The 16,310-nt window shown below is 35.5% G+C and overlaps 1 protein-coding gene and 1 long non-coding RNA gene across 3 annotated transcripts in view; one reads left to right on the top strand and one right to left on the bottom strand.

Moving 5' to 3' along the window:
• The window catches only part of FNTB (farnesyltransferase, CAAX box, beta), a 132,935-nt gene that overhangs the window by 7,435 nt on the left and 109,190 nt on the right, over positions 1–16,310 (top strand). For both annotated transcript variants that reach the window (XM_037832517.1, XM_037832518.1), the window contains exon 2: positions 14,903–14,967. In XM_037832517.1, coding sequence (XP_037688445.1) covers positions 14,903–14,967 — 65 coding nt within the window. The remainder of the gene's footprint in view (positions 1–14,902; positions 14,968–16,310) is intronic.
• On the bottom strand, positions 1,919–4,105 carry LOC119531355. The gene is made up of 3 exons (XR_005216311.1): positions 3,926–4,105; positions 3,609–3,762; positions 1,919–2,033 (listed from the first exon to the last, which is right to left on the bottom strand). It is a non-coding gene; the product is annotated as an uncharacterized LOC119531355 (long non-coding RNA).

The following is a 16,310-nucleotide window of genomic DNA, read 5'->3' as shown; positions in this document are numbered from 1 at the left end:
CTGTTACTTTTTAAAGTGATCTTTAAAACGTTGGTTTATAATGACATCCTACACTTGGAACTGAGTTCATACCCCCAGGAATATTTGCTAAATCTGTGTTTAATTTGGCTTCCTCTTTCATTGATACCTTCAGCTATACTTCTATAAGCAGCCAAAACTAGCCCTTGAGTGTAGTTGGTTTAGGTTAATGTATCATCTCAATCGGTACTTTGTATTCAAAAGAAAGTAACTAAGAGAACTCCCCACTGTAAGAAGGACTGTGTAAGGTGTGATTGTAAAGCGACTTGTCTTTTCTGAAAAATCCTTGTTTCACATTTAATATATTAGTGATTCTTTTATGAAGCTTATGTATTAGCATAAGTCTTAGTCAGCAAATCTGCTTTCTGGAAGGGTCCTCCTCTGGGAGAGAATGGGGGATGTAGGTAGAAGGGAGGTGATGGTCCATGAGATGAGAGTTGGTGCACCATGAGATTGCTTTTAGATAGAAGCTGTGAAAGAGAAAGGACCAAATGCATTAATTGGTTTTTACCACTCATCTGGGAATGGAAATTATTCTGTGCTTCTGCTGATTGGTTTTCTAGAAAATCGCCACACGACATCTTTTAAATAGAACTGTAGAGAATGCAGGCAGATGCTTAGCTCTTTCTTTACTACCATTGTGCTCAAGTTTTGGGGACTTGGGTGGAGTCGCTTAATCTCTGACTCTTGGAGTCCAGCTCAATCTCTCCATCATTGAAAAAGACTCATATATGTGTATATTAGTTTATATCATATATAAACTATATATATACATACACTAATAAATATATATACAAAAGAATATTAGTTTACAATATATATTTTAAAGATATGTGTGTGTATGTATATATATAATTGTATAACAGTACTTCAGCAAACATAAAAATATTCTGTACGAGGAACAAAACTAGCCTTTATCCTATCAGAAACAGAGGTAAACTTTAGATCTTAACTCCGAACCCGTGTTCCCTTTCTGCCATATCCTAAATGATGAGCTGCTTTCAGACTATAATGGAGAAGGTGAGAGATTTACTGTTAGGATAACATTTAGTTATGTTACACATTAAATAAGTTTTGAGGGCTGGCCTGGGACCCTAACAATCAGGTAAACTGACTTGATTTGCTTTGATGGAAAACAAAGTCTACACTACTGACTTACCAGTGAACTTTCAGAACGCAACTTCTTTGTAATTTGTGTCCTGCCTATCCCTGTAAATTGTGCCCTACCTATCTTTGTAGGTGTGGGAAGACTTGGGTGATAAGGCATCTCAAACTAAACACTTTGGAATCCTTTTTTTTGTTTTTTAAGAAATTTCATAGTTAATGAAAAGTAAAAACAACATAATTAACAGCCATTTTCATCTAAAACCTAGAATTAGCAGTTGTTGATATATATATTTTTTGCTTCTCATTATATGTTTAAAGAAATACAATTACAGATATAGCTAAAGTCTCCTTTAACCCCAACCTCAGCTGGCTTCCCACCCTATCCAGAGGCAACCTCTGTTACCAGTTGGGTGTGTATCCTTCCGGTTCACTCTCTTTGTGTAAGGTGTGTTTAAGAGTTTATGTAAATTGCATCATGCTTTGTCATCTTGCTTTCTTTCATTTAATATCTTTTTTATCTCTATCTAGATTAATGTATGTACATCTTGTTCATCCTCTATAATTACTTTTTTTAAAAGCCATTTTATTGAGATATATTTACACACCATATGCCATACACCATATATAACTACTTTTAAAAGTTAATTTTCAGAAAAATGACTCACAGATATAAAAATGAGCATGTTAAAAATTCTATTTTATTTCTTTATGAGGGAACCAGGCAGATATTATGATCAATTCAGAAGAAAAGTAAGGAAGCACAAATTTAAATGGAATAAAGAAATTGAAATATGGGTGAAGGCACAAAAGGTTTTATCACAGTGGAAATAACTCTGTGGGACAAGCTGTGGGGTACAGGATCAACACACAATAATCAGTTGTGTTTCTGTGCACCAGTGATGAACAGTCTGCAAAGAAAATCAAGAGTTTTATTTGAAAAATATCATTTTACAATAACATCTAAATAAATAAAATATCTAGAAATAAATTTAACCAAATGTGAAAGATTTGTACACTGAAAATTATAAAACATTACTGAAAGAAATTAAAAAAGACCTAAGTAAATGGAAAGACATCTGTGGTCATGTATTAGAAGACTTAGTATTTTTGGGATGTCATACTACCCAAAGTGATCTACAAATTCAAACATAATCCTAATCAAAATTCCAGCAATCTTATTTGCAGAAATGGAAAAGCCATTCATCAAATTCCAAAGTAATTACAGAGGGTCTGAAATAGCCAAAACCATCCTGACAAAGAACAAAGTTGGAGGACTCACATTTCCCAATTTTAAAAACTAGTACAAAGCTATAGTAATCATAACAGTGTGGTACTGGTGCAAGGACAGACATGTAGACCAATGGAATAGAATTGAGAATTAAGAAATAAACCCTCACATTCATGGCCAATTGATTTTTTTTTTTTTTTTAAATATACACAAAAATAATTTCCTTTATTGGAATTTTGAAAGTGAGGTCATGGGTAAACTTACTTTGGTAATATGTAAATTTTGCAGTTTACAAAGCACTTTTACATACAAGTTTTGACTTTCATGGCACATAGTAATACAAAATTTGGGTCTTAGCTATAACTTTTGCCCTTGTAGGACACATTTTCATTCAGAGAAAGGTTGACATATATGCTCCACTAGATGATTTTCAGTTGTAACCAATAAATTTGCTAGGAAAAAGATCATATGGCAGTTTGGAAAAAATGAATAAAAGAGGGCACAAGAAAATAGGAAAGTAGGACACCTTTTTCAGTTTGTCAGGATATGCATAAAAGCATTCGTTTTTTTAAAGCAACCAAAATCCTGATTCTACTTATGATAAAAACAGTAAATATTTAATACTAGCTAAAATAGACATTAATTAAAAATTTTAATTAATAGTTCATTTGAGTCATTATGTTTAATTCCTGGTGGGATACTATAGGTAACTTAGTTCTTTTTAAAAAGGGTTCCAAAGAAGTTTAAGCTGAGGTTTGTTTTTTTTTTAACTTTAAACATTTATATACTTTGCAGAGACATTCAATATCATTACATTAGACTTTTGAGTTTTATTTTTTTTCTCCTCCAAATCTGCAGTCTCTCTTTGAAGAAGTTTGTTAATAGCTAACAAATAAATTCATACTGTTGTATAAAATTTTACCCAGGGAAATTCATGAGTATTGATTCTGTTACCAAAGTTGATAGTTCAGAAATTTGTTAGTATATAAACCCATGCTTAAAATATATCCTGCATTTAATGAAGACTCCAAGGACATGGCCAGTGCCTCAGAATCTTTCATCAAGCCATTTTCTTATTTTGAAATGGATAGGATAGAGCACTTGTGATTTGTTGAAATGATCTTGCAAATCAATTATGTATAACTATACTTACTGGCTTTCATTTTTGCCATTAATATCAGTCAACTTTTAGTTTGTATGCATCTTGATAAAATTGTTTCTCAGTATTTAACTAAATCTTTAATATTATACTGACCTTGAAGATCTTCATTTATCAGTTTTCTAGTACTTTGTAGCTTAAGTTTTGCTTTGGAATATTTTGCCTTATTTTAAGATGTGTGTTTATATAAGATTGTGCATTCTGGCCTTCAGTTTCATCTCACAGTATTTGCTGACCATCAATTTCATACCTAGATAGGAAATATTTAGTAATTGTTAGTGCCTTAAAAATACTTAAAAAATAAATATCTTAATATTTTGTAATTTTTACTTTTGCTATAAAAGTTCTGCTATTATACTCTATTCAACTGATTATTTTTAGAATTACACTTAGGTGAAAAAAATAATAGTTACCAGATCACAGTGTGTGCAGATACTGCATGTGGTCTCACTCAATGTCCACTACAACTCTCTTCTCATTTATTCTCTTTTACTATAGAAGTTATAACCCAAATGTTCATTTCTCCTGTAGCTTCAGGTGGCCATGTGAATAAATTCTGGACAAAGGGAACATGATCTGCTGGTGCTGCTTCTCTGGGTTCTCCCTTTTTCTTTCCTGGCATATGCAAAAAATGCTAGTGCTGCAATAGCCAAAGTCCAGGATTTCTGAGCTGTAAGTTAGGGTTGGTGCCTTGTTGGCATTGTTTAGTGCTGCACATGGTCAATTGATTTTTAACAATGGTGCCAAGTCTAGTCAATTGGGAAAGAATTGTCTCTTCAGAAATGGTGCTGGGAAAACTGGCTGTTCACATGCAAAATAATGAAATTGGACCCCTACTTCACTCCGTATACAAAACTTAACACAAAATGGATCAGTGGGTCTAAATATAAGAGCTGAAACCATAAAAATCTTAGAGGGAAACTTAGGGGAAAATCTTCAGGACATTGTATTTGGCAGTGGATTCTTTTAATGACAACAGCATGAGCAATGAAGGAAAAAATAGATAAATGGAAATTTCAGCTTAAAATGTTTTCTGCATGAAAGGACATTATCAAGAAAGTGAAAAGAGACAACCTACAGAATGGAAAAAAATATTTAGAAATCCTGTATCTGATGAGGGTTTAATATCAGAATATATAAAGTACTCCTACAACTCAACAAAAGGACAAACAACCCAATTTAAAAATGGGCAAAGGACTTGAATAAACATTTCTTCAAAGAACATATACAGATTACCAATAAGCACATGAAAAGGTGCCCGATACTTTAGCCATTAGGGAAATGCAAATGAAAACCACAATGAGATAACACATCACATCCACTAGGATGGCTATTATTTAAAAGACACCTGTTTAAATAACAGCAACAGATAACTATTGTTAACTAACAACAATAAAAAAAAAAGTGTTATTTAAATAACGAGTGTTGGTGACTGTGTGAGAAATTGGAACTCTGGTGCCTTGCTGGTGGAAAACAGTTTGGCAGTTCCTCAAAAAGTTAAGTGTAGAATTACTACCTGACGCTGTAATTCAACTTCTAGGTATGTACCCAAAGAAAATGATAACAGAGTCTGCAACAGATACTTGTACACCAATGTACATAGCCGCATTATTCACAAAAGCCGAAAGGTGAAAACAACCCAAGTGTTCATCAATCAGCAGATGAATGGGTAAAGAAAATGTGGTAAATCTGCAAATGGAATACCATTCAGCCATAAAAAGGAATGAAATTATGAAACATTCTACAATATGGATGAATCTTAAAAACATCATGCTTAGTGAAATCTGCCAGACACAAGAATTTTGACAAATATTTTATGGCTCCACTTATGTAAAATATAGAATAAGAAAATTCATAGAGATAGAAAGTAGATTAGAGGTTATTGGGCTGAGCAGAGGGAGAAAGGGGTATTATTGCTTGATAGGTACAGTTTCTCTTTTGGAGGCTAGAAACATTTTGGTAATGGATGGCGGTGATCGGTAACACAGCATTGTAAATGTAATTAATGGCACTGACTTGTACATTTAAAATGGTCAAACTGGCAAATTTTATATTATATAGTTAGTGTGCTGGTTTGAAACTGTTATGTACCCCATGAAAGACTATGTTCTTTCAATCCATTCTTGTTGGGGCAGACCTGTTGTGGGTGGAAACTTTTGATTGGATTGCTTCCATGGAGATGTGATCCTGACCATTCAAGGTGGGTCTTAATTGTCTTACTGGCATTCTCTGTAAGAGGATAGAAGGCAGACATTTTGAAGAGAGCTCAGAGACGCTTAGACAGTAATGTCCAGGGAGAGACAAGCTGAGAAGCTAAGAGAGACAGAAGCCCAGAAACATTATGGAGAAGGCCACTGAAACCAGAAGCTAAACCTTGGAGAGAAGGATCAGCCATGTGCCTTTGCATGTGACAGAGGAACCCTGGATGCCAAAGCCATGGAAACCAGAGGATAAACCCACTAGAAGACCAGCGGACTCTAGCCATGTGCCTTCCCATGTGACAGAGGAACCCCAAATGCCATCGGCCTTTCTTCAGAGAAGGTTATCTACTGCTTAATGCCTTAATTTGGACATTTTCATGGCATTAAAACTATAAATTTGTGAACTAATAAACTCCTATTGTAAAAGCCAATCCATTTCTGGTATATTGCGTTTCTGGCAGCTTTAGCAAACTGGAACAGTTAACACAATAAAAAAATTAATTTTGAAAAACCTCCATGGAACAAAACAGAGTTTGCGTATTTATCAGTTACCTGCAATTTACAAAGAAGTGCAAAATAGTTTAAAGACAACGAACAGGGCTAGTATCAGATAGCCTGGAAGGGTATGCTGTGTACAATGCATTGTCTTCCACTGAAGTGCAAAATATTATCTACACTACTGTTCTAGTTTGCTAGGCTTCAGAAAGCAGGTACCCAAAAGGGGGATGTGAAAGGAAATGAAATAAGCTTCAGTGGCAGAGAGATTCCAAAAGGAGCCGAGGGGTCACTCTGGTGGGCACTCTTAGGCACAATTTAGACAACCCTTTTTAGGTTCTAAAGAATTGGGGTAGCTGGTGGTAGATACCTGAAACTATCAAACTACAACCCAGAACCCATGAATCTCGAAGACAATTGTATAAAAATGTAGCTTATGAGAGGTGACAGTGGTATTCGGAAAGCCATAAGGACCACACTCCCCTTTGTCTAGTTTATGGATGGATGAGTAGAAAAGTAGGGGAAGGAAACAAACAAACAAACAGACAAAGGCACCCAGTGTTCTTTTTTACTTTAATTGCTCTTTTCCACTGTAATTATTATTCTTGTTATTTGTGTGTGTGTGGTAATGAAGGTGTCAGGGATTGATTTAGGTGATGAATGTACAATTATGTAATGGTACTGTGAACAATCGAATGTAAGATTTGTTTTGTATGACTGCGTGGTATGTGAATATATCTCAATAAAATGAAGATTTAAAAAAAAAAAAAAAAAAGAAAGCAGGTACCATAAAATGGGTCTCCTTTTAGTAATGGAAATTTATTACCTCATAAGCCTACAGTTCTGAGGCCGTGAAAATATCGAATCAAGGCATCATCAAGGCAATACCTTCTTCCTGAATACAGGTTGCTGTTGATCCTAGACTCCTCTGTCACATGGCAAGGCACATAGAGGCATCTGCTGGTCTCTCCCTTCTCTTCCCAGTTTCCTTGCTTTCAGCTTCTTGCTTCTGTGGCTTTCTCTCTCTTTGTCTGAATTTTATTTGCTTATAAAGGACTCCAGTAGGAGGATTAAGACTCACCTTGAATAAGGTATGTCACATTTTATTTTTTAATTAAAAAAAATGTTTTTGATTTAATTTTTGTCACATCTTAAGCTCCTACTCACCAAAAGATCCTGCTTACAGTGCGTCCCATGGGAATGGATTAACTTTAAGAACATACTTTTTTTGGGTGCATACAGCTTCAAACCGTCACAACTACTATATAATATATAGAATATATCGTAGTATATACTATATAGTATATAGTAGTTAGATGGGATGACCTAGAAGTATGGTATAATTTAGAGTATTCTATTTTATCCATTACCTCCCTATTGATGTTTTTACATTGTTTAAAATACTGCAGTGGCTTTTTTTATACATGCCTTCTTGTGTACATGTACCTGAATTTCTCTAGGTATAACTTGAGAGGTGGAATTGCTGAGTTGTAGGATATGTGCTCTTTCAGTTTTATTACATGATACCAAAATTGCTCTCCAAAGTGGCTAATTTAAGCTCCAACTTGTGGTATACTCGAGTCCCATTTTCCCAACATTCTCCCCAAGACTTGATATTGTCAGAGGTCTTAATTTGTGGAAAATGTTATCTTATTTTAATTGTTAATTAATTAACTTATTTTAATTTGTATTTCCTTACTAATAAGTGAATTTGACCATCTTTTCAAATGCTTGTTGGCTACTCCTATTTCCTCTTTTGGGAATTGTCTGTTTACATCCTTTGCCCATTTTTCTATTGGGTTTTTCCTCTCTTGTTTCCCATTTAAGGAGTTTTGTTTTTTATTTTCCCTAGATTCGGATCTTCTTCCTTTTACATACATTGAAAATGTCTTCCCCTAGTCTATTGTTTGCTTTAACCATGCAATATTTGTGTTCTTTTGCATCACAGAAGTTTTTTCATTACGATGTAGTCAAATTTATCTGTGTTTTCCCTTATAATTTTGGCTTTTTGAAGAAATTTTTCCTATCCTGAGGATATAAAGATTTTCTTATATATAGAGAGATATATATATTATTTTTAATGATTTGAGTTATGCTTTTCAGGTTCAAGTTTAACCAACCTGGAATTTGTTTGTTGTTGTTGTTGTTTTTAGAGTGTGAATAGGAAGCTAATTCTGCCCCCCCCAGCAGCATTTACTCAATAGTCCATGTTTTCCCTTTGATTTGAGATGCCATCTTTGCCTTATATCAAGTTTTCATATGTACATAGGGTGTTAGTTATTCTTTAATGAAAAATTCTACAAGAGGAGGGATCCTGAATATTACAGCATATTAATGATAAGCATCTGTCCTTTGAGGAGTTACTGCTCTATGTCCTTGTGAACGTTTTTTGTTGTACGTCATTTCAATTTTAGCCATTCTGTTGGTGGGTGTGGAGTAGTATCTCATTATAGAGCATTTGTTTTTAAAGTGCCAGAAAAACTTTCTAATCAGTTTAAGCGTATGTTTATCTACCATACTTATGAATGTATTTGGTATGCAGATGTGTTTGCCATTTCAGAAAATTTTCTTATATTTAGATAAGGTAGTCTAGGTTCTTGGTTTTTATTTTGTTTTGGTTTAATTTTTAATAATTCCCCCCAACTTTTATTAATAAAAATTTTCAAATATAGAGAAACATTGACAATACCTATTTACTCTCCACTAATACCCCCATTTATATAGTTTCCTTGGCTGCTCAAGCAAATAGCATGCAATGGGTTGGCTTAAACAATGGGAATTTATTAACTCACAGTTTTGAGGTTAGAAAAAAGTCCAAATCGAGTCCAAATCAAAGTGGTACTTTCCTCTTGAAGACTGGCTTTCGGGGGATGCTTGGTCCTGGGCTCTCTGCTACGTGGCTCCAAATGTGGAGGCCTCTCCTGGCCTCTCCTTCACTTCTGGTTCTGTTGCCCTTCAACCTCTTACTTTCCCTGGCTTTCTCTGTCTGAATTTCATTCTGCTTGTAGAGGACTCCAGTTAAGGGGTGGCCTAGTAGGATTGGATTGGGCCACCCCTTAACTGAAAGTCCTACTTAGAATGGTTCACAGCCACAGGAATGGATTAAGTTTTAGAACATGTTTTTCTGGGGTATATACAGCTCCAAACCACCACATCCCCTGCTCCATATAGAAACTGTTAAAGGATTAAATTTTAAAAGAGGAAAAAATCATGATTCATATAAATATAAAATGAACACATCAAAGATTTTATTTAACTCATTAATTAATGAGGGAACCAGTAAGATAATACAAATGGTTCAGAAGAGAACTCAAAGTACCACACTTTTGTAGTCAGATGAAAAATTTGTAAATGGGTGCAAAACTGGTCAATATCCACAGGGTGATAATTAATTATATTTCACCAGATATAATTGTTTTTCTGTAGACAAGAAATTATTTGGATTGCTGTCAGTTTTCTACAAGTTAATTTCTATCTCCACAGAGTTGTGAACTAGCCTAGTTAAAGACAGAGGTAGAGATAACCCATTGGATGATCTAGCCAGGACACACATAAATCTCAGTCTTTCACAGTTTTTCCTTACACATATATAGAGGTGCGTGTGTGTGTGCATATGTATATGTGTATATAAGTAATATTTTTCTGAGCCTTTGAAAGTAAGATGAAGACATCATGACCCTATACCCCTATGTAATAAAGCATTCATCTCGTAAGAGTGATGTTCGTCTACATAAAGACAATAACATACTCCTAAGAAAATAAAAAAATAATTCCATAATGTTATCCAATATCTCCAATTGTCAAGACTTTTTTTTTCCAAGACTTTTTAGTAGCTGTTTTGTTTGTTTGTTTGTTTGAACCAGGATCCAATCAAAATTCATTTATTTCAGGCTAATTTAGATTTTGAAGAAATAATCTCTTGGGGCTAAATCTTTGGCTAATCCTGGTAGCCTTTCTTGTAACATTTTCATGTAGTAATGTTTCTGAAATAGATCAGATACTTCAGGCTATCATTCTTCTCCCAAGAGTGCTTTATCATTTTCGTTAGCACGACTCTGAACTGTGTGCCCTGTGCCCAAGAGATATGAACATATGCGCCCTTTGCTCTTTACCCAAAAGAAAATTAGCTGTTGTTATGGGGATGTCAAACAGACTTTGTATTGTACCCCGCCCCCCACCCCGTAATTGTGGTGATTCTTATGCAGAAAAGAGAGATTTGACTAGAATAGTCAGTTCCTCGGGAATGGAAATACAGCATGGAAATTCAAGATAAAGTGAGAGGGCAGGGAAAGTGGACAAGCTTTAGCATCCCTTCATTGAAGCTGATTTTTTTTTTTTTCCTGAATTCAGATTTGTGAGCCATGTAATGTTCAGATTCTTCATGATTCAGTTTTTGTTTGTTTGTTTTCGTTAAAATAGTGTGTGCGTGCAGGTGCTTGTATGTATAAAACAAGTTTACCTCTTTTTTTAAAAACAGGTAGCCTAGCCTAACTCAGTTTTCTTATATTTAAAGATTTTGATAACTTTTTAAAAAGAAATTTAATTATACATCTTGCTAATAGATATTATGCAGTTGTTGTGATCACTTCCCTTAATTCTGTCCTCAGTGCTGAATCCCTAACTACTAGTGTGTCAGAGTTCCCCAAGACCACCCAGGCTCATTGATTCGCTAGGGGGACTCACAGGATTCAGCATATAGTTGTACTAGTAGCTATTATTTATTACCTCTGTCAAAAGAGAAACTTTTCAACAACTCTAAATTAGAATCTCACAGATTTTTTTGAGCAGTTTATGAATTGGACAGCATCCCACTCAGAAGGTAGAAAGGAATTCCACCAAGGGAAGGGAAAGGGGAAGCTCATATAGGGCAAATACAGAAGCAAGTGAGGAAATGTTCTGACTGACTGACATTAAGTTTCCATTTTACATGAGGTGTGGTGTCTTACAAAGTGGGGATCAGATATACATTGATTAGTATGGTATGCTTGTCCATTTTGTTAAGCTGTCTATTCCAGACTGAAACTGGTTTATTACCAGGTGTTGCTTATCTGCAGTTCTTCAGGGTGTGTTCCATTTTCTCAGAAAGCCCCTGCAGGTCATTTTTGTCTTTTAGGAAAGCCCTTCTTGGAAAGGAGTCCCTCACAGCAATGCCCAGTGCAGGTGGCCATTTTATTTTACTCAACACAGCCAAAGGATACAAAGCAAAATCAAAAGGAACAGATGCATGGGACAAAGTTTGGAGGAAACCAGGTGCAAGTTTCCAAGAGTCCTCTCCCGGTAGAGTCATACAGTCTGTGCTTGATTTCTCCAGCACTGAATTGTGACAACATGTGTGTAATGTTGTGTACTAGGGAAGCTCCTTAGAGACACATGCCCAAGGTTTTTATTGGGTGCTGATCACATAAGCATCCCCTCCCTAGCACAGAATCAAAATTCCAGACTCCCAGAAGGAAAGCACATGTTTGGCATAAACCACATTGTTTGTGTTGTTTAGGCACAGTGAGTCACTCTTATCAGCTCTAGAAATGGTTGGAACTTTCCTGAAATCCAAGTTCTCAAACACTAGCCAAGGACCAACACTGTCCATAGGCTTTTCTAAAGAGAGCAGTCTCAGGCCTGCTCTGTTAACTCCTTTATACATAACTAGCTTTTCTCCTTTTCTTATGTTATGTAAATCAGAACATTCAAAGAATGCTTTTATCTTTACAGTAACACATTTATTCTGATTTAGATAACAATAGGCTCTGTGGGGAAGAAGGAAGTCAAAAAAGGATATTCCAAGTTCTAGGGCTTACTTTGATTTTTCTCATCCCTAAATGAGTGCTTTTTTTCATTTTTATATTAATCCATTATTATATGGCAAATTTTTTTTCAGGGTTTTTACTAAGTATTATTGTACTCTAAAAACCATTCCATGTGACCTTGACATGATCTTTTTCTATTAAAAAATATACCAGTTCCTAAAGATAACTGACAGAAAGAAAATTTTTGCAAATCATGTATCTGATTAGGGGCTTATATCTAGAATAGATAAAGAAATAATAAAAAGACACATAACCCAGTTTTTAAAATAGGCAAAGGAACTGAATAGTTCTCCAAAGAAGGAAGATCTGTAAATGGCCAATAAGAATACAAAAAAGATGCTCAGCATCCTTAGCCATCAAAGAAATGCAAATCAACACTACAGTGAGATGTTACTTCATATACCAACTGGAATGGCTATACTCAAAAGGACAGATAATAACAAGTGTTGACAAAGATGTGGAGAATTTGGAACCTTTGTACATAGTTGGTGAGACTGTAAAATGGTGCAGCTGCTTTGGAAAACAGTCTTCCAGTTCCTCAAACAGTTAAATGTAGAGTTATCATATGATCCAGGATTTCCACTGCTAGACATATACCCTAGAGAAATGAAAATGTTTATACACACAAAAACTGTACATGAATGTTCACAGCAGTGCTGTTCATAATAACCAAAAAGTGGTTAACCAAAATAACCCAAAAGTCCAGTAAGTGATGAATGGCTAAACAAAATGTGCTGTAGCCATAGAATGGAATATTACTTGGCAATAAAAAGAAATGAAGTGCTGATACATACTAAAACATGGTGAACCTTGTAAACTTAAGACAGCTGAAGCAAGTTACAAAGAACCATATGTATTCTATGACCTGTTTATATGAAATATCCAGGATAGACAAATCTATAGAGATAGAAAGTAGATTAGTGGTTGCCTAGGACTGGGAGGATGAAGGGATTAGGGGTGATGGCTAAGGAGTATAGGGTTTCTTTTTGGGGTAATGAAAATGTTCTAAAATTGATTGCAGTGATGGATGCACAACTCTGTGAAGATACTAAAAGTCATTGAATCATACACTTTAAAGGGGTGAATTGTATGGTATGTTCATTACATTTGTTGACAAAAATTCACCAGTTCTTAAGGGAAAATAAATTGTTATTTGTCCATTATTTTTAGCAGCTCTGTAATGCTCAAATATTTATTAGAATGAATAACTTAAATTTTCTAATATGAGTCAATTACTAACGCTTTGGAATACCACTTGTTCGTTCTGAAGAAAAGTGACTAGGAAATCCAAAGAAAAGTGATACAAGAAAAAGTGGGAATATTTTAAGCATTTCCCAGTTTGTGGTATGATGAATCTCTGTGTTTCTCTGGGGTATCTCAGTTCAAAAATAAACCTCTGTTTCCCTCATCTGGTACTTCACTGCTTATGTTGCCCAAGTGGGAGCTGACTGTGAGACTTCTCATTAAGGAGTTCTTGCCTAGAAGCTTTTTTCCCTAGGGGTCTAAGTGTCAAAATGCTAAGGAGGAGATGGGCTCATCCTTAGCTTTGAATATTAAGTTGTATTGATTTAAATAGGCTTATTTTTGGGTAAAGAAATGAGTTTTCCTCCCACTTGGTTTTCTTTCATCCAAAATTTATCAATGCTCTTAGCTATAAAAGTACATAGTAGGCAAATTTTTAATGTTTTTACTGACATATGTTTCTTGTATATTTTTCTATCTCATTTAGCTTACAGCTAAGTAAGGCATGAGTTGAGAAATGTAGTCTGTGTTCCATCTAGACTGGTGCTTTATATTAGTCCCAAATGAGTATCTGAAATGGAAAAAGAATTATGAGGAATCTGAGACAACTTTCCTATTCCTTCTGAGTCAGGTTCTCATGGTGACTTCAGTCTGTTTTTTGAAGTTTTGTGAATTCTTAGATCATCCCTCAAACTCATGTTCCAAAGCAAATAGCAAAATTTATCCTAAAACCAAGTGTAGATGAATTTTAGATTGGCTGCGTTTTAGATGATTTGCATCACTGCTCCCTCATCATCACAAATAATTCTTGCATACTTGTCAAAGGAACTAGAAGCTCTCACTCAATGGATGTTTCAGAAATAAATGACACATTTTTTAAATTTTGTAAGAAAGGGATCCTTATGTATCTTGAAATCCCAATGAGAACATTTGCCTACCTGAAAAAGAGCAGGGATACTGATGGAGGTGAAATGCCCCCTCCCTCATTACAATACCCTTTTCCTTACAGAGGCTGCACTGTAAAACTACCTTCTTATGTGGTCTTCTGAGGAGACAAGGAATCTAGTTTCTTTTGGGACCTAACTTCTGTTTTAAGGGACTGCGGAGTCTTGTGTGTGATGGACGACCAGTGACCACATTTGTTATCCCTTTGGTGTTTTGAGAATTGATGTTTTTGCAAATTACTTAGGTGATTTTAATACCTTTAGTTAAGCCATTCAATCAGACGATAATAAGTATGGCCCTATGGCAGGAATTAATTGTGAATTTGAGGGTGGCCAGGTAATAAACACCTAAACAATTTATTGAGCATGTAAGAATAAATCTTTCAAGCAAAGTGTCTCTCTCTCTTCATCTATTCCCTGAGGTACTGGTACCAGGAAGCCCATTTCCTAAACTGCCATTAGTTTGGATATATAGATTAGGTTAGTGGAGAACACTAACATCACACAGGGGATTCTCTTTCTCACTCCTTGTCCTAAACCCGTCACCCTGCAGAGTCCTGAATTCAGCGTTACAGTACTATAAAGTACAAAAACATGTCAAGCAATTCTAGTCAGTAGGCCTTTGTGGCAATAGGTGGCTAAAGTTGATAGAGGTCTTATCTGTATTTGTTCTCTCTCTCTCCCATCATCTTCATCATTGCCAGGCAAAAGTAGAAGAAAAGATCCAAGAGGTCTTCAGTTCTTACAAGTTCAACCACCTTGTACCAAGGTAAGCTATGGATTGGAATTGGAGGGGATCTGGGAAACAACCTTCCATAGGAAGCTTTCTTCTTTCTTCCTTGAGCTTATCCAACCACGAGGGAGAGTCTGCTTTGAGATTGGTATTTCTTCAGCTTGTGGCTACCTGGATAGGCTTATGACCCTGACTATGACAGGCTTCTGCTAGAATACTGTTTAGAGAAGATGCTCCATTTGAACTGAGCAGTCGTTGCTACATGGTATGCCCCTGGAGACCTGAACTCTGAGGTCTGATGAAGGGGAGATGAAGGAAAGTTCATGTTTTTGTGGGCTTAGTTGTGACCTGCTACTCTGTGTTCCTTTTTCATATTGCACTTTGAAACAATTATTTGACTGGAAAATTATTATATGACTGTAAATTATTATTTGACTGGAAAAATATGAGAAGTCTGAGCATCTCCCAGCCTGGTCCTTATTGGCAATTGTGCAGCAGATCCCAAGAATGAAACTTCAAATGAGAAACATAATGCCTTTTGTTTCTTTGGATCTTAGCAAATTGAAGTCTTTTAAGCCCTGTGAGGCCAGAAATTCCAAAAAGGAGATTATAAGCAGAAAGTTACTGTTTAATTTGAACTTTCATTTTCTCTTTTCTAATATTTTGTATGTAACTAGAATTTCATAAGGTTATGTCATTCTTTATCAGCATTTCTCTTCTAGTCACAAATTATCTCTCTGAAACCTTCCTGTGGTATGTCTCCAGCCATCAGAACTAATCAGTAGTTCAAAACTGGGTGGTGGTCATTTTATTTTAATGATAGAGTACTTTTCCTTGAAATTGAGCAAACTATAGTGAGGCAGCTGGCTAATGGCTCTGGATAGGAAGCTAAAGGTTCTGAAGTCCAGCCTAACTACCCTTATCTTGTCTCCTGACTTCATGAGACCTTTTAGCAGATTAAATCCTGCAATCCAGTCTTTGAGGTACTTCTACTAACTGGACCATTTAAAATGGTTCCAGTCTTAGTTAAATGTATGCATATATTGCCACCATTCTATTTTGCCATCATTTCCTTAAGCTCATTTCTATCATAAAATTCTAATTAGCCAAGGCAGAAAACAATAGGAAAAGACAAGTGCTTATAGGGAAAAATAGTGTGAAAAGGTTATTTTCATCTTCCCTCCCTGGAAAGAAGGGAAATGCCAATGAACCAGAGTTTTCCCTCAAACTGCTAAACTCAATTTCTGCATTAACCTAAAGCTCAGAGCTCAATAAAATGAATTATTCCTCTTTTCACAAGTCACAGCTGGAGATTAGCAAATGACTCTGAGAACGAGCTCTCTCAGCTAGAGTTCCTGCTCCCACCTCCGCTGTTCCTT

Source organism: Choloepus didactylus, chromosome 4 (genome assembly GCF_015220235.1).
Source record: "Choloepus didactylus isolate mChoDid1 chromosome 4, mChoDid1.pri, whole genome shotgun sequence".
Lineage (NCBI taxonomy): Eukaryota > Metazoa > Chordata > Mammalia > Pilosa > Megalonychidae > Choloepus > Choloepus didactylus.
The sequence above is the reverse complement of the archived record's forward strand: the minus strand, read 5'-3'. Positions and strand labels throughout refer to the sequence as shown.